Source organism: Glandiceps talaboti, chromosome 5 (genome assembly GCF_964340395.1).
Source record: "Glandiceps talaboti chromosome 5, keGlaTala1.1, whole genome shotgun sequence".
NCBI lineage: Eukaryota > Metazoa > Hemichordata > Enteropneusta > Spengelidae > Glandiceps > Glandiceps talaboti.
Genome location: NC_135553.1, coordinates 28,805,360 through 28,824,421, shown reverse-complemented (window position 1 = coordinate 28,824,421; position 19,062 = coordinate 28,805,360). Strand labels below are relative to the sequence as shown.

Sequence of the window (19,062 nt, the reverse complement as noted above, 5' to 3'; positions counted from 1 at the left end):
ACAATAAAAAAATATTAAATAAAAAGAGCATCTCTTTAATAGAGGTACTTCTTAAAGTCTGTTTTAAACTTACTCTGACAATAGGTATTATTTTATGTATGAAGGAATTGAATTCCAAATTTTAGCAACAGTAAATTTTGTGCTGGATCAACCAAAACTATAATTGTTTATAGATGTCTTAGAACATATTGACATGAAGAGCATCGGATTTTACCCATACAGACACTTACCAATATTTCACTTACAAATTGACAAGAAATGGCATAGACGATATCCACATGGGCTATACTCATGAAAATGATTCTTATAGCAATTGCAGATGTCAAAGGGCAAATAGTCGTCAGTAATTTAGCCAATATACATCACTTGATTTAAAAAGCTGAGGATTTTTTACTGCAAACTGTCAGTCTTGTTCATGCTGAGATAGATGGTAGATGGTATACTGTTTATCATGATGACATCACAAAGTGACATGACCACAGAGAATACTTCCATAGATCACACACTCTCAGTCTGTTATACATATTGGTTACAGGATCACTGCTGTGTGCTGAATAGCATTGTGGGATGGAATAGCTCAGTGGGTACATGGTCTAGGGTAGAAGGTACCCCATGTGACCCTAATCCTAATGCCCCATTCACTAAGATCGAAGGTGATACCCTGTTCAAGAATGATGGTCGTTTAAACCCATCAATCACCATTCTAGGTAAGTACAGATAAGGTTTTGACTTGATCGATTCATGTGTTAAGTATGTTTTATTTATTTATTGGTAATTCCAAAATATACAGTCATTTAAATTTGACATTTATCATTTTCAGCCAGGAATGCTTTTTTTTAGATAGTCATATACACAGTAAATATATATATATACCGATACATACAGAATGATATATGGTTTCACCAGATATCCCCAAAACTGATTAATATGCAATTATGTGAGTAGACAACACTTAAAAATGTGCCAACTCATTACACATGACATTATACACAATTTCTACCATGATTCAAATATACATGTGTAACATACAATTTCTACCATGATTCAAATATACATGTGTAACATACAATTTCTATCATGATTCAAATATACATGTGTAACATACAATTTCTATCATGATTCAAATATACATGTGTAACATACACAATTTCTACCATGATTCAAATATACATGACATTTTGTGTAACATACACAGTTTCTACCATGATTCAAATATACATGTGTGACATACACAATTTCTACCATGATATACATGTGTAACATACACAATTTCTACCATGATTCAAATATACATGTGTAACATACACAGTTTCTACCATGATTCAAATATACATGTGTGACATACACAATTTGTCTGATGAGAACTGTGGTACAAGGAATGCAAATGCTTCCAAAAATGTTCCAGAATGAAAGTTCATTGACTCTAGGTTCATACTTTCAACTGAAAAATATCTACTCATAGAGTCAAACAATTTTGGGAATGAATTTCCAAATTTTTTATGACGTCTCATCAGCATCTTCAGGGGCTTCATGATCCTAGGTGTATGGTCACTCCAGTTCATTTAAAAGTGTCTCTTCAGAGACATGGTGATAACATTGTAGCTTGACAATGCTGACGAGATGTCAGCAAAAATTTGGGATTTGCTTTAAAAAGGAGAAGATTTTGACTCTGCGTGTAGAAATTTCATTTGATTCCAACAATGTGTTGTATAGCACAATTTATGAGTGGTACATAATAATATAATTATGTTATTTTTTACCACAACTGAACTCAAGGTTCAGTATTGCTATAGGCATGGCAAAGTGTGTGTGTGTGTGTGTGTGTGTAAACAACTTAAAGTCAAAAAACAGCTTGACTGATTGCCATGATATTTGGTGGGTGTATTACCTTGGATGTCTAGTTGGAAAATTGTTCAAATCAAAATTATCTTGCCATCGGTGTGTGATTTGGGTAAAAAAATGTGATTTTTGGTCAAAAAATTTAAACTCAAAAACTACTGGGCAGATTGGTCTGAAATTTATTGAGGACATTCTTACAGGTGTATAGATTAAGAAATATTAATCATATTATGATCTCATCAGTGATAAAGGTTCTGATAAGGTTCAGTAGTGCTATAGGCATGGCAAAGTGTCTGTCTGTCTGTCTGTCTGTGGATGGGTGTGTGTGTGTGTGTAAACAACTTAATGTCAAAAACTTAATGTCAAAAACTGCTGGACTGATTGCTTTGATATTTGGTAGTCATGTTACTTCTGTTGTCTAGTTGGGAAATTGTTCAAATAAAAATGATTGCATCAGTGTAAAAATGTGAATTTTGGTCAAAAACTTCTATCTCAAAAAGTACTTGGTCAGTGAGACTGAAACTGGGTAAGATATTTCAGGAAGTGTTATTTTGCAGATTTTCAAAAGATTTTGAAACAATTGACCCAAGTAACCATGACCACACCCTTAGCAACAACCAAATGGCAGTATATTTTGATTAAATAACAACATCATCTGATAGGCATGACAGGGGAAAGCCCTTTTAAAGTGTACATGCAAAGGTACATACTTTTTTTCGTAATTATGTTTATTTTGCCATAAAAATAAAGGCAATCGGGTTTGTAATAGTACAATATAATTCTAACACGAGAAATTGCGCGAAAAATGAGGCACTCTTGGCTCAGCCACAGAGCACCTTCAGGTAAGTACCTCTCATTTGCATATGGATAGGACAGGATTTGGAACTTTATGACGTCACTTCGGGAACACAAACGCATTCGTCAGTGTATCTTTACATGCAAAGCCATTATGGTCAAACCAGAAGGTCAACTTCAAAACCCGTTTTCGCCAGAACCCGACGTTGAATATTGATCAGATTCCTCAAGCGTAGAGCAATACACTCCAGCATTAACATCTGATGGTGTGATTTAGCCAAATTCATTCGAACCGACCGCTAGCAGTAACGATAGTTCCTCTGGCAGTGAATGAGTATGTCCTAGTGAAGCCGTGTTGTTTACATAAAGTGGATGCTGTTATCAGCGTCCTTTGTTGACATAACTATTCAATGGGTGGAAAACAGCTCCTGCAGACAATGTAATCGAAACGAAAATTATGTAATATTTCCATACCCATCAAACATACAGAGAATGAGAATGGCTTCAAGAGTTCCCTATAATATTCTCTCAAGTTGTTCAAATGTAGCGTGTTGTAACAGTACATTCAATCTATGACCATTCAAAATCTTCGCGAAAGTAGACCCACAAATTCGTTAGAGCAGAACGTTTTGTTGGATAACCGTCCCTCTTGAAAGCTATGTGTACACGTACTTTATTTCATTTTTTACTGCGTTCATTACCATCCACACAGTGACATGAAGTGGTTTCATCTTCTTTCAAAACACGGCCCATGTTCACTGAAGCCGGCCGTACTGTGGTGTATTGTCTCCGACCATTTTTGTTTGAGTTTTTTATGGATAGACATGTCTTACGTTGTGGAAGTTATTTGACCTGGGAGCGTGAAGCTTAGTGCTGACTGTACTTTGCTGTGTCCATCCACTTTTGACATGTGATTGGCATGACACAGTAATTGTTCATGTAGACAAAACAATGGAAACAAAAATAGCAACATTATAATGAGCGTTGCGTCTTTTTACTTTGATATGATTCCGACGATGTATGTGATGTATCACAATGAAAACGATCGACTCCCAGCAACATGGAAATCAAAACATACAATCGGACTACGCATTGTTTAAAAACAAATGCTATCGTAATGAAAATATTTTATGAAGCTAACTTGCTTTCTTGAAAACATCATTTCAAATTATTTTATTTGTCTTGCTTTTTTCGCTTTGATCATGGCTACACCGGTGGCGTGGAGAACCCCGGCCCGGTAACATTTACCGACTTTCACTGTATGGCATCACTGTCCAGTTTTTACGTGATTTCAACTGCCTTCACCCATTATTACCTACTCAGTTATATCACTCGGAAATGTGTGTAGGGTGATGTTTCACTGCGGGTGCTGCCGACAAAACACCAAGGAACCATTGTTGTCGGAAGACTAAACTGGTACACCACTATGTACAGTTACAGATAATACTATATGGCAAGCGTAATTAGTAATTCATAAGTAAACATTACACAAAGGCTTAGAAGGTTGGTTGCGGTGCCGAAGTTAGTCGAAGCACAGGGGATTAAGGGGGCAAGTATTTTTGCGACTTTCTTGCCAATGCGCGCAATATTTAGAGGTATGAATGCAATTTCATTTATTTTTATGGCAAAATAAATATAATTACGAAAAAAAGTATGTACCTTTGCATGTACACTTTAAAAGGTTGGACCTCACTTCCTCATATTGTTATCAAGAGATTAATCAAATTCAAATATTTGAAGGGATTAAAAACTACTGATAAGGAACTGTTTTGTAATAATCTCAACAGATGCTTGTCTACTGGTACTACTTTTGAAGGTTGCTGGAGGTGGATGTGTAGTTGTTAAAACTAAAACCTGAGATTGAAAACAGCTGGTTAAAGTAATAGATGTGTAGTAAATTTTCTTGACTGGTAGTGAATGGAATGTGATGGCCACCTTAAGTCATCACCGTTTTTCAATGACAGATTATACTGGGAACTCTGTATCAAAAAGAACTGTGTCAAATTATTTACTGACTAATTATTATTATTATAGTCTTTCATTCGGACAACAACAACGTCCATATAAATATATGTTACAGAAAAGCTACATGACTGATGTTCTTAAATATAAGAATCTTAACATATAACTTAAACAAAAAGTAACTTGTCCCATAATTCCACCATATGGGATCTGAAATACAGTAAATCACATGTACATCTAACTATGCTGTTACAACTTACTGAGAGTCGTCTTCTCAAACTAAACACTTGCTTTCTCATCAGGGCATCAAACGTATACATCCTATTCAATATCCTATTCAATCGAGTCCATAGGAAATTATCTTGTAGAATTACAGAGCCTTTACCCTGAGTCGTATTTCATTCTCTCGGGCGATTTTAATGCTCGGGTTGGCAGAGATTCTGATTTTATTTTTGATGACTCTGATAAATACCTTCCTTTCGACTGCGATGTCTATAGCTCTGACCATTTCAATGTTACTCGAAATTCAAAAGATCCCATTGTCAACGAACCAGGTAAAACACTGCTAACCATATGCAAAAATTTCGGTCTGCATATTGTAAATGGCAGGCTGTCAGATGACAAAGTTGGCAATGTAACATGTGTGACTGCAAATGGTGCCAGTGTTGTTGATTATTTTTTGACGTCTTATGAATTATTTAACAACATAAACTATTTTAATGTTATGCCCAAAACTGATTCCGATCACTTTCCACTCATTTGTCATGTTAAAGCGTCAGTGTCAGGTGCAAATCCACACATCGGGGCAGTAAACAGTCATTTAAACAAGGAAAGGTTCACACGTTATCGCTGGGTAGATACACAAAAACAATTATTTCAAACAAACTTGATGTCCCACAAGGTTCAAAGTATTTATTAAAAGGCTAGTACATCGCTCCCAAATGCGGATCTTGCTATTTCAAATTTAAATGAAGCTCTTATATCAGCAGGAGTCATTAGTAAATGTAATAGTAATAGTCGTACAGTAGACAATCAACCACCCTGGTTTGGAAAGCTTTGCAAGTCTGCGAAACGAACAATGTACGTCAAATTGAATGTCTTTAGGAAAAATGGCACCACAGACTCTTTGGAAGAATACAAAACTTCGAAACGAATTTTTAAACAAACGTGCAGAGACAATAAGCGAGAATATCAGAACAATATCAGATCCAAGTTAGCGGAAGCGTCTTCGAATGGCTGCAATGAATTCTGCGATATTCTGAAGACAGTTATACGTGGAAAAATCAACTCACCAAATGATTTAAGCATCGAGGAGTGGTACGACTATTTTAGTAAGTTGTACACAGAGTGTCACAAGTCTCGCGACAAAGATGATACAAACGAACCTGATTTTATTAGCTCTGTGAGAGATGTAATTGACTCGTATCAACCGAGCGACGAATCTTCCCCGGACTGTGACAATTTGTTGGATAATCCGATCACCGAAGAAGAGATTTTACAAAGCCTTCACAACTTAAAGCACGGGAAAACACCTGGCCCCGATGGAATCCCAGGAGAATTCTATCAGTTCTCTGCAAATGTAATTGTGCCACTTTTAGTCGAACTGTTTAATAACATTTTTAATTCAGGTAACTTTCCTTCTGAATGGGGAGGTGACATTATCATACCTCTCTTTAAGAAAGGATCAAGGTCTGACGTAAATAACTATAGAGGAATTTCCCTCCTAAATGTATTGGGTAAAGTTTTCACGTCTATTCTCAACAAAAGATTGACCAGTTGGTCTGAGTCACACAAAATTATAACTGACTGTCAAGCTGGTTTTCGCACTGTTGACAACATCTTTGTATTATATGCTACTATACAGAAATATCTAAGTGTGAGATGTGGTAATTTCTATTGTCTTTTTATTGACTTCTCCAAAGCATTCGACCGTGTCAACCATACATTGTTATTGTATAAACTTCAATCAATAGGAGTTAGAGGTAAAATGTACAAGATTTTACACTCCATGTATGGTAGTGTAAAAATGTGTGTTAAATCAGGACACAACTTATCCTCGTATTTTGAGTGTCCAAATGGTGTACGGCAAGGCTGTATTCTAAGCCCACTATTATTTTCTTTTTTCATTGAAGAGCTTAACTCTATGCTTTTAAAGTCAGGTCAAATGGGTATACAGCTGACGCAAGAATTTTACAACATTTTCTGTCTTCTTTATGCTGATGACATTGTTCTGTTTGCAGACTCAGCTGGAAATTTACAGAAGCTTATTGATATATTATTTCAATTTTGCACTAAATGGCACATGGATATTAACTTAGAAAAAACCAAAGCAGTTATCTTCCGGAAAGGAGGGCATAGATCACAATTTGAAAACTGGTATTTCGGGGGGTCCAAGATAGAAGTAGTTTCATACTATAAATACTTGAGTCTCCTTTTATCGTGCAGAAATTCTTTCTCTAAAGCCATTTCGAATTTAGCAGACCAGGCAAGTAAAGCTATGAAAATTATTTCTGTCGCATCGTATCGTATCGGCAATTTGCCATACAACTGTCATTTCAGGGTCTTCGATACCATGATACTATCAATTTTATGTTATGGCGCAGAGGTCTGGGGCCACCAATATTATGATGCCATTGAAAAGGTCCAAAGAAAGTGGTGTATAACTTTCCTTGGTGTCTCCTATAATACTTCTAATGAAACAGTTTTGGGCGAATGTGGCCGACTACCTGTGTACTTTCATACTCTAAAGCGATGCATAGACTACTGGCTGAAATTAATTGAAATGCCAGATGACAGGCTGCCAAAACAAGCTTACATGATGCTGTATAAACTAGACGCGTTAGGCAGACACACTTGGGCTACGTCCATAAAGAACACGCTATTTTCTTATGGCTTTGGTTATGTTTGGCTAGCCCAAGAGGTCGGCGACAAGCTTTAAGTTTATAAATGAGTTTACCACTCGTGTGTCAGATATCTGTAAACAACAATGGTGTACCAGTCTGTCTCAGAAACCAAAACTGCGCACATATATAACTTTCAAAAATATACTCGAACCAGAAAAATATCTAACTTTGAACTGCAACAGAACATGTATTCAGGCATTTGCCCGTTTTCGCTGCTCATCAACCTCATTGGCAATCGAGGAGGGAAGACATCATGATATTGACCCACACCTCAGAGTCTGTAAGATATGTAACTCGAGTGAAGTAGAGGATGAATTTCATTTTCTCTTAGTGTGTTCACAATATGACGTTCTTAGGAAGGAATACCTTCCACTCGAATACCAGTCAGAACCAACCATTATTAAATTTCAATGAATTATGAGGACTAGGGACACAGATGTTCTGTACAAACTTTGTAAATTTATTCAATTGGCGTTTAAGAAGAGAGATTTTATTTTGATTTGCAACCATGTGATGTAATATAATATTTTGTGCTGAAACGATAATTTGTATATGGGCCGGAGGCCTTTGAATACAATAAACTATATTATTATCCTATTCAATACAAACATAGAGCTTGCACTACCATCGTTTATCATAACCTAACAATAGCCGTGCAGCATTGTTATATGCAACTTTCAATTTTCTCATTATCCTTTCCGTATGATTGAGCCATAGTGGCCCTCCATACAATTGGTAGCAAAATGCCTTAAACAAAATACACTACACATTAAAGGTGCATTTTGAGAATTTTCTCATAAGCATATTAGCAGATATATAAAAAGATCTGATCTGCCGTTCAATGTCATCATCGTCTCGAAAGTTATTAGTCAAAAAGAAACCCAGATGTTTTTTCTTAGCAACAACCCCTAGTCTAACTCCATTAAAGTATATTGAAGGAATACAACGAATCTTAGTTTGAGCTAGAGTAACACACATACAATTGGTCTTCTTGCTGTTAAATAAAATGTCATGAGTCTCACCATAGGTACTGCATATATTAATCAGTTTCTGTGTTCCCTTGGCAGAAGGACTTATAAGACAAATATCATCTGCGTACATTAAATGATTTATGGAAATACCTCCAATATTACAACCTGTTTTCGAGTTACACAACAGAACACTTAAATAATCAACGTAAACATTAAAAAGCTTTGGGGATAAAATCCCACCCTGTTTTACACCATTAGTGACTGAAAAGCCACCAGAAGTATGTGCACCCCATCGAATAATGATGTGTTGTGTCCTATACCAAGTAACAAGAAATCTAACAAAAAACACAGGGACATTACGTTGAATCAGCTTTTTAAAGAGGGTCCAATGGTTGACTCTGTCAAATGCTTTAGATGCATCCATAAAAGTAACGAATACATTACTTCCGTGATTTCTGTAATAATTGACAGTTTCCTTTAACACAAAAACACACATATCAGTCGAGTGACCTGATTTGAATCCAAACTGATGGTGAATTGACCCTAGATAAGATTCAATATGTTTCAGCAAGACTAATTCAAGGAGCTTTCAAGTTACAGTAGAAAGAGCAATCGGATGATAATCATTGTTGTCAGTAATATTACCATTCTTATCTTTGACAATGGGAACCAAAATCGTATCTGAAAGTCGATGAGGGCACACAACATGAACAAGCATCGCCGTAAAAGGAAAAGGGAATTTTTAAATAAATATTTGTTAGAAGCTCTGTGTTTAATATGACGAATTTGCGATTATGAATGATAAAATACATCATTGCGCAATAAAATTATATCGTAATGCTGAAAGAGCTGGATCAGAGATCAATGCAGTCTTGGTTTTTTATTTATCCACAAAACATGTTTTTATTTTTTTATTTATGTATCTTTTTGAAGTAAAAGAACAGGATCAATCACATTCATCATTGTATAAACACACTCTTGGCTATCATCATCATCATCATCATGATCATGCTTTGTTTCATCCCAAATCTCAAACACGCAAACAGTATAATCGAACCAAGTAATTCATATTACAAATGACACCGTTATTTAAAAATAAATCTGTTGAGCTGCAAAACATCAACAGTATAAAAAATGTGTCCAGCTTTAAAATGAAATTTTTGTCAGAAAAATAAACTATGACAAAAGAATAAACTCTGCATCAGCCCAATGTGTAAACTCTCCTGTTCAAAATAAACTATGCCATGAACAAACTCCCATTAGCCCAGTCTTACATTTGCTGCCCCAAATAAACTAACAATGAACTCCGAACACTTCAATGTGTTACCTTTCCTGTTCCAAACAAACTGACATATAACAATGAATTCCAATCTGCCCAATTTCGGGTCGCAAAGAAACTGAGAACTAGAAAAAAAATGGCGAATGGCAAATGCAAAACAGCCCAATAACCATTCAGTTGTTTCACGTCGTTGGATTTGAAATGTAAACTCATAAATGATTCAGTAAAATAAAATAAAAACACATTCCTTTCAGTAAAAACTTGTACAATTTATCTGGATTTTACTTAAGTGAAAGGAAAAGGGAATTTTTAAATAAATATTTGTTAGAAGCTCTGTGTTTCGTATGACGAATTTGCAATTATGAATGCTAAAATACGTCATTGCGCAATAAAATTATATCGTAAATCAAGTCCAAAACAGAGAATTTATGACTGTAATTCTATCATATAACCAATGCGGAGTAGTCATTCTTTCACAATAAGTATATATTATGTTCCAATTTACAGTTATCAACATGATAACGAATTTCGCGTACTTTGCCTATGGCCCGTAGAATGTGTGTACTGCTGATGTAGTCTGGCCGAGAACTGAGTGAGATATTTGGTCATCGGATCGGACCACCGTGATTTTTAACCCCTGCCCCGGGACTCACTGACTGATATTCCCATAAACTGAACTTACTTTACGCATGATGAACAAAATACACTTGAATTCTTAGTAATACACATCAAATTAGATCACTTGTAGTGTTGTAATCGTAGCCGAAGTGAGTTTGTCTTACCTGGTCTGACTATCGTCAGGCGAAACAACTTCGTCTATGTGTGGCTGCGTATGTGTAGCTGGGAATATATTAATTCTGCTGTGGTTACACATACGCTTTCAATCTTTCGTCCTACGGGATTTCCACGGTGATACGCTTATATACCAGTTGGAGTCCTCCTCCGTTGGGCGTCCTAATGGATTGCTCCATTATCTCTATAGGACGGTTTCTAGAGGGGCACTGGAAACCGTTCATACAACACACCCCCCCCCCCCCCCAACTTCATTTAAATAGGGCTGGACCCTGAGGGTATCTTTTGGGAGTGAAGTAGCCTAAGAGCATCCACCAGGGACTGTTATTAGGGGAGGTGGAAGAGCTACTAGTACATAAACATAGTACCTGAAACAACTTCCCATTACCTTCTACAAGGTACAAGCGATTATACTGAACTAGCTATATTAAAACAGCTATTAAATTATTTACCTCACCTTTCATGAGGTACAAATAACTATGGACTAACTAGCCATCAAATTATTGTATAATGACTAGCTACCTTGATGTCTTTATCAAGGTATTAATAACTGAAAATAATACCTTAACTAGGGATTTTAAATAAATACTCCTGGTTTGATTAGTGCCATCCCTAGCTTTTTTTAACTAACACAGTAATCAGACCTATTGTGTATCATGTACTTTTACCCCCGCAGTCTGTCGATGTACAACTTCTTACCTCCGAGAAGGCGCCAAATGTCATGACACACTGCAAGTGTAAGTTACATAAGCCACATAATAAACCATTTATTATGTACTGTTACCCCCGCAGTCCGTCAATGTACAGCTTTTTACCTCCAAGAAGGCGCCAAGTGTCATGACACACTGCAAGTGTAAATTACATAATAAACCTAGTTTCCCTTCTTCCCCCTTATAAATCAAATGGGGAGACCTATCTTTTACGTTAAGCCACAATGGGTACGGGTATTCCTCACAGTGATGGGGAGTAATTAATAAATTACTGTACTTGCAAATAGAAATTGATGTTTCCAAGTGACTTGTGGAATTACTCTTTGTACAACTAATATTGAACAGTGAATACAATTATTATTGTGAACACTGTCTCCTACCAAAGATACAAAAAATAATTCGATGACTCTGTGTACAACTAATATTGAACAGTGAATACAATAATTATTGTGAACACTGTCTCCTACCAAAGATACAAAAATAATTTGATGACTCTGTGTACAACTAATATTGAACAGTGAATACAATAATTATTGTGAACACTATCCCCTACCAAAGATACAAAAAATAATTTGATGACTCTGTGTACAACTAATATTGAACAGTGAATACAATTATTATTGTGAACACAGTCTCCTACCAAAGATACAAAAAATAATTCGATGACTCTTTGTACAACTAATATTGAACAGTGAATACAATTACTATTGTGAACACTGTCTCCTACCAAAGATACAAAAAATAATTCGATGACTCTGTGTACAACTAATATTGAACAGTGAATACAATTATTATTGTGAACACTATCCCCTACCAAAGATACAAAAAATAATTTGATGACTCTTTGTACAACTAATATTGAACAGTGAATACAATTATTATTGTGAACACAGTCTCCTACCAAAGATACAAAAAATAATTCGATGACTCTGTGTACAACTAATATTGAACAGTGAATACAATTATTATTGTGAACACTGTCTCCTACCAAAGATACAAAAAATAATTCGATGACTCTTTGTACAACTAATATTGAACAGTGAATACAATTATTATTGTGAACACTGTCTCCTACCAAAGATACAAAAAATAATTTGATGACTCTTTGTACAACTAATATTGAACAGTGAATACAATTATTATTGTGAACACTATCCCCTACCAAAGATACAAAAAATAATTCGATGACTCTTTGTACAACTAATATTGAACAGTGAATACAATTATTATTGTGAACACAGTCTCCTACCAAAGATACAAAAAATAATTCGATGACTCTGTGTACAACTAATATTGAACAGTGAATACAATTATTATTGTGAACACTGTCTCCTACCAAAGATACAAAAAATAATTCGATGACTCTTTGTACAACTAATATTGAACAGTGAATACAATTATTATTGTGAACACTGTCTCCTACCAAAGATACAAAAAATAATTCGATGACTCTTTGTACAACTAATATTGAACAGTGAATACAATTATTATTGTGAACACTGTCTCCTACCAAAGATACAAAAAATAATTCGATGACTCTTTGTACAACTAATATTGAACAGTGAATACAATTATTATTGTGAACACTGTCTCCTACCGAAGATACAAAAAATAATTTGATGACTCTGTGTACAACTAATATTGAACAGTGAATACAATTATTATTGTGAACACTATCCCCTACCAAAGATACAAAAAATAATTCGATGACTCTTTGTACAACTAATATTGAACAGTGAATACAATTATTATTGTGAACACAGTCTCCTACCAAAGATACAAAAAATAATTCGATGACTCTGTGTACAACTAATATTGAACAGTGAATACAATTATTATTGTGAACACTGTCTCCTACCAAAGATACAAAAAATAATTCGATGACTCTTTGTACAACTAATATTGAACAGTGAATACAATTATTATTGTGAACACTGTCTCCTACCAAAGATACAAAAAATAATTTGATGACTCTTTGTACAACTAATATTGAACAGTGAATACAATTATTATTGTGAACACTGTCTCCTACCAAAGATACAAAAAATAATTCGATGACTCTGTGTACAACTAATATTGAACAGTGAATACAATTATTATTGTGAACACAGTCTCCTACCAAAGATACAAAAAATAATTCGATGACTCTTTGTACAACTAATATTGAACAGTGAATACAATTATTATTGTGAACACAGTCTCCTACCAAAGATACAAAAAATAATTCGATGACTCTTTGTACAACTAATATTGAACAGTGAATACAATTATTATTGTGAACACAGTCTCCTACCAAAGATACAAAAAATAATTCGATGACTCTGTGTACAACTAATATTGAACAGTGAATACAATTATTATTGTGAACACTGTCTCCTACCAAAGATACAAAAAATAATTCGATGACTCTTTGTACAACTAATATTGAACAGTGAATACAATTATTATTGTGAACACAGTCTCCTACCAAAGATACAAAAAATAATTCGATGACTCTGTGTACAACTAATATTGAACAGTGAATACAATTATTATTGTGAACACAGTCTCCTACCAAAGATACAAAAAATAATTCGATGACTCTTTGTACAACTAATATTGAACAGTGAATACAATTATTATTGTGAACACTGTCTCCTACCAAAGATACAAAAAATAATTCGATGACTCTGTGTACAACTAATATTGAACAGTGAATACAATTATTATTGTGAACACTGTCTCCTACCAAAGATACAAAAAATAATTCGATGACTCTGTGTACAACTAATATTGAACAGTGAATACAATTATTATTGTGAACACTATCCCCTACCAAAGATACAAAAAATAATTCGATGACTCTTTGTACAACTAATATTGAACAGTGAATACAATTATTATTGTGAACACAGTCTCCTACCAAAGATACAAAAAATAATTCGATGACTCTTTGTACAACTAATATTGAACAGTGAATACAATTATTATTGTGAACACTGTCTCCTACCAAAGATACAAAAAATAATTCGATGACTCTTTGTACAACTAATATTGAACAGTGAATACAATTATTATTGTGAACACTGTCTCCTACCAAAGATACAAAAAATAATTCGATGACTCTGTGTACAACTAATATTGAACAGTGAATACAATTATTATTGTGAACACTGTCTCCTACCAAAGATACAAAAAATAATTTGATGACTCTGTGTACAACTAATATTGAACAGTGAATACAATTATTATTGTGAACACTGTCTCCTACCAAAGATACAAAAAATAATTCGATGACTCTGTGTACAACTAATATTGAACAGTGAATACAATTATTATTGTGAACACAGTCTCCTACCAAAGATACAAAAAATAATTCGATGACTCTGTGTACAACTAATATTGAACAGTGAATACAATTATTATTGTGAACACTGTCTCCTACCAAAGATACAAAAAATAATTCGATGACTCTTTGTACAACTAATATTGAACAGTGAATACAATTATTATTGTGAACACTGTCTCCTACCAAAGATACAAAAAATAATTTGATGACTCTTTGTACAACTAATATTGAACAGTGAATACAATTATTATTGTGAACACTGTCTCCTACCAAAGATACAAAAAATAATTCGATGACTCTGTGTACAACTAATATTGAACAGTGAATACAATTATTATTGTGAACACTGTCTCCTACCAAAGATACAAAAAATAATTCGATGACTCTTTGTACAACTAATATTGAACAGTGAATACAATTATTATTGTGAACACTGTCTCCTACCAAAGATACAAAAATAATTTGATGAGTCTGTGTACAACTAATATTGAACAGTGAATACAATTATTATTGTGAACACTGTCTCCTACCAAAGATACAAAAAATAATTCGATGACTCTTTGTACAACTAATATTGAACAGTGAATACAATTATTATTGTGAACACTATCTCCTACCGAAGATACAAAAAATAATTTGATGAGTCTGGGGTTTTCAATCAAAAGTCAGTTTATAACACCTTGCAGACCTTCAGTCAAGGTTCCTAGTCTTTTTATCAATTGTTTGAAATTTCCAATTTTTTCTCTTTTGTCTCCAATAGCTGGTGTGTATACTCTAAAGGCCTAAACACAAATTTTAACTAACCTAGCTATGCCTACACACGTATTTTACTTGAAGGCACGGTGCGCCCTCGCGTAGGGTGTGCTTATTTTTAAAGCTGGCCCACGACTTGGCAACACCACACAAAAAAATTACTAAGCCTACTTTATAAATTGAAGGCATGGTGTGCTCTCGCGTAGGGGTCGGCCTATCTTTTAAGCTCTACCCCACGACTTGGCAACACCACACAAAAAAATACACGTCCCTAACTAAATCAAACGCGTGGTGCACTTTGTAGGGGCCTGCCCAACTGGTCAGCTCTACCTCACAAATCCTTGAACACCACACGAAGAAAATTCGTCTAAACTTTAATTTACAAAACGGTTTTAACAAAAATAAAACTGTCCTAAACACCAACTATTTGTAGATTTTTTTGGACCAAAAAACAAAGAACAGACAAGCACTACACTGCGTCAAACTGACTTGGCTCCAATTTTCAGTTTCGTATTTACTTATCAGATGGAACGGATGCTATGCATAAATTAACGACCACATGAAAACTGAAATCGAGAAGACACTTTGAAAATCACGAAATACAAGGTCCACTAACAGAAATATACAACACCAAACAATTCTAAATGAAAACTGATAATTCTCTGTGCTAGTGTGAAGCCACCTGGGGTTTGACTTTTTGGAGTTCCTCCTCCGTTGAGGGCGTCCTAATGGATTGCTCCATTATCTCTATAAGACGGTTTCCAGAGGGGCACTGGAAACCGTTCATACAACAGTAGCACAAGTTCCTATTGTTTTACTCTTCACTAACATGATGTCGATATAAGTTTACAGCGCCGTTACCATACCCCATGCAGGTGACACACAGACATAACAAATTTGACCTTGCAGAAAATGGCGTTGGCTGGAGAACAGTCAAACGGTTTATTCATAGACCCTCCACGATATAAAACAGCATGATCGGGACTCCAGGAACAAACGACTGAAACTCTGACAAGCCATGTGTTTTGAATATGAGCGGTAGCTGTTCGGATTCTATATTTGCATATTCATGAATAGGTTCACGCGCGGGGTCAAATCCAATGAAAAAGTTATGTCGTTAAAATTACTTGATAGAAGTAAAACGTTCCAATGCAGCTGTAACATCCATGGAAAATGGGCTAATATTGACAGTTATAACTGCGGTTATTGCAAAATTTGAAAAAAATAAAGTACCTAACATCGATTCTGGGGTCACAGCCTAGCCGGTTTACAGTGCATTGAGAGTACATATCAATGCGCACGTAGCCAACTAGTGGAATCACGCTTACCAGCGTATGAAATATCATCAAAAATTATAAAGAAGTGTAGTTGAACATCAATATATGTTCCATTATTGTTATTTCGGTTTCAGAGATATTCAAAGAGGAAATTTGTATTGAAAAAGTACCGCGCATACGAATTATAAGATGTGTCAAGTGTCACAGTGACATAGATTATCATGATTATGGAAGGTATTAGGGGGGTATTAGCAACAAACCAAACATTATTTGACTAAGTCTCGCGAGTTAACAATGGCCAATTCGGGTAGGAATGGTCCAACTTTTAAACACTCAAAAAATGTACACGAATATCCCTAGCAACCATGACCATAGCAAGATAACAACAGGGATTTGTAGACAAGTGAACAAACATTCAAAAATTGTATGCAAATATGCCTAGCAACAAGACCACGCCCATAGCAACAGCAAAATGATCACAGATATTGCAAAGATAACAGGGATTAATAGACAAATGAACAAACATTCAAAAAATGTATGCAAATATACCTAGCAACAATACCACACCCATAGCAACATCCAAATGATTGTGTATATTGCAAAGATAACAACAGGGTTGGATAGTCAACTGGATAATCATTCAGTAAATAAACACCTATACCAAGCATGGATCAGCATGTGGGTAAACATTTTTTAAAAACTGTACAGTTGAGCTGCAATGCCATTGGTGCTATTTTTATATAGCACTTTCCCACTCTTTGCTCAAAGTGCTTTACAATTATTACCCCAAGCTTGGATCGACATTGGTACAACAGCCCTTTACACTTCCTCAGCTCCCTGGGAATGTACACTCCATAGCAGCCTTTATAAGCGCATAGGGTTATAAAAGCATTCACATTGCAGCCTCTATCCTACCAGGTCACCAATTATACAGCTGGGGTGGACTGAGGCACAGTTGTGGTTCAAATCTTGCCCAAGGACTTGAGCCACTCAGAAACAATGGCAGCGATGGGGCTTGAACCTGTAACCTGCAGATTCCAAGTTGCAAACTTTAACCATTGCCCATCATGAATCCACAGTATATGTATTGTAGTGTTGTGTTGTGTTGTGTCATTTCATGTTGTGTCATGTCGGGTTGGGTTGGGTTAGATTATGTTGTGTTGTGTCGTTTAGTGTTTCTATGTATTGTGTTGTGTTTTGTTGTAGCTCTCTCTCTCTCTCTCTCTCTCCCTCTCTCTCTCTCTCTCTCTCTCTCTCTCTCTCTCTCTCTCTCTAAAGCCATGTCATTCATTTGTTAGCCAATTATCAAGTAGTATTTTCTATTCTCTTGAATCTGTACATAAAAAAATGTAAGAGGAATCGTTTTTAGCACAACTGAACCTACTTAGGTAATAATGATATGACAATGGAAACCAAGCTTTCATCTAATAAGATAGATACAAACTAAAACTATTGTTGTGACATGTTGAACTACAGACAAGTAAGAAACAGATTAGCAATGGGCCCTCTCCCATTGTCCGAACGTAGCCTTGAGTAAACATTAGTCCATTGTCATAGAAATAACTTTCAAATGTGTGAATCTACCTGAGTTCAATGTAGTCTTGCATAAATCAACAAACCACAAGGTACTGCGTGATATTTTAACGGGCAAGTTTGCTATTCTACTGACGTAATGTTGAATATATAACACCGGTGAAAAGCTCCTGCTTGAAAGACACCCTGGCATTGGTTTATATGTACCAGTGGTTTTTTAGCACAACTGAACTGATAAGGTTCATTAGTGCTATAGGCATGGCAAAGTGTCTGTCTGTCTGTCTGTCTGTGGATGGGTGTGTGTGTGTGTGTAAACAACTTAAAGTCAAAAATTGCTGGACTGATTGCTTTGATATTTGGTAGTCATGTTACTTCTGTTGTCTAGTTGGGAAATTGTTCAAATGAAAATGATTGCATCAGAGATGTGGGTTTGGGTCAAAACATGTAATCTTTAAAAATTGGTAAAAAAAAAAAACTTGCACTAAAAAAGTACTGGGCAGATTGGTATGAAATTTGATGGGAACATTCTTAGGGGTGAGTAAATTAAGATTTGTTCATGACATGATGATTCCCTTAGTAATATGCAAATTAGGGCTAAAAATGTGTCTAAAATGTGTCTTTTTGGTCAAAAACCTATAATTCGAAAACTGCTGTGCAGATTGGGCTGAACTTTAATAGGGATACATCTGTGGGTGTTCAGATGAAGAAATGTTAAGCATATAATGATCTCATCAGTAATATGCAAATTAGGTAAAAATGTGAATTTTGGTCAAATATTTATCTCAAAAAGTACTTCGTCAATGAGACTGAAACTTGGTGAGATATTTCTAGAGGTGTTGTTCTACAGATTTTCTTCAAAATATTTTGACACAATTGGCCCTAGCAACCATGACCACGCCCTTACCAACAACCAAATGGCA

At 35.2% G+C, this 19,062-nt stretch overlaps 1 protein-coding gene across 4 annotated transcripts in view; it reads left to right on the top strand.

The window, feature by feature from the left end:
• The window catches only part of LOC144434765 (mannose-1-phosphate guanylyltransferase regulatory subunit alpha-A-like), a 162,097-nt gene that overhangs the window by 119,601 nt on the left and 23,434 nt on the right, over positions 1-19,062 (top strand). For all 4 annotated transcript variants that reach the window (XM_078123249.1, XM_078123248.1, XM_078123246.1 and 1 more), the window contains one exon: positions 536-707. In XM_078123249.1, the coding sequence (XP_077979375.1) occupies positions 536-707 (172 nt within the window). The remainder of the gene's footprint in view (positions 1-535; positions 708-19,062) is intronic.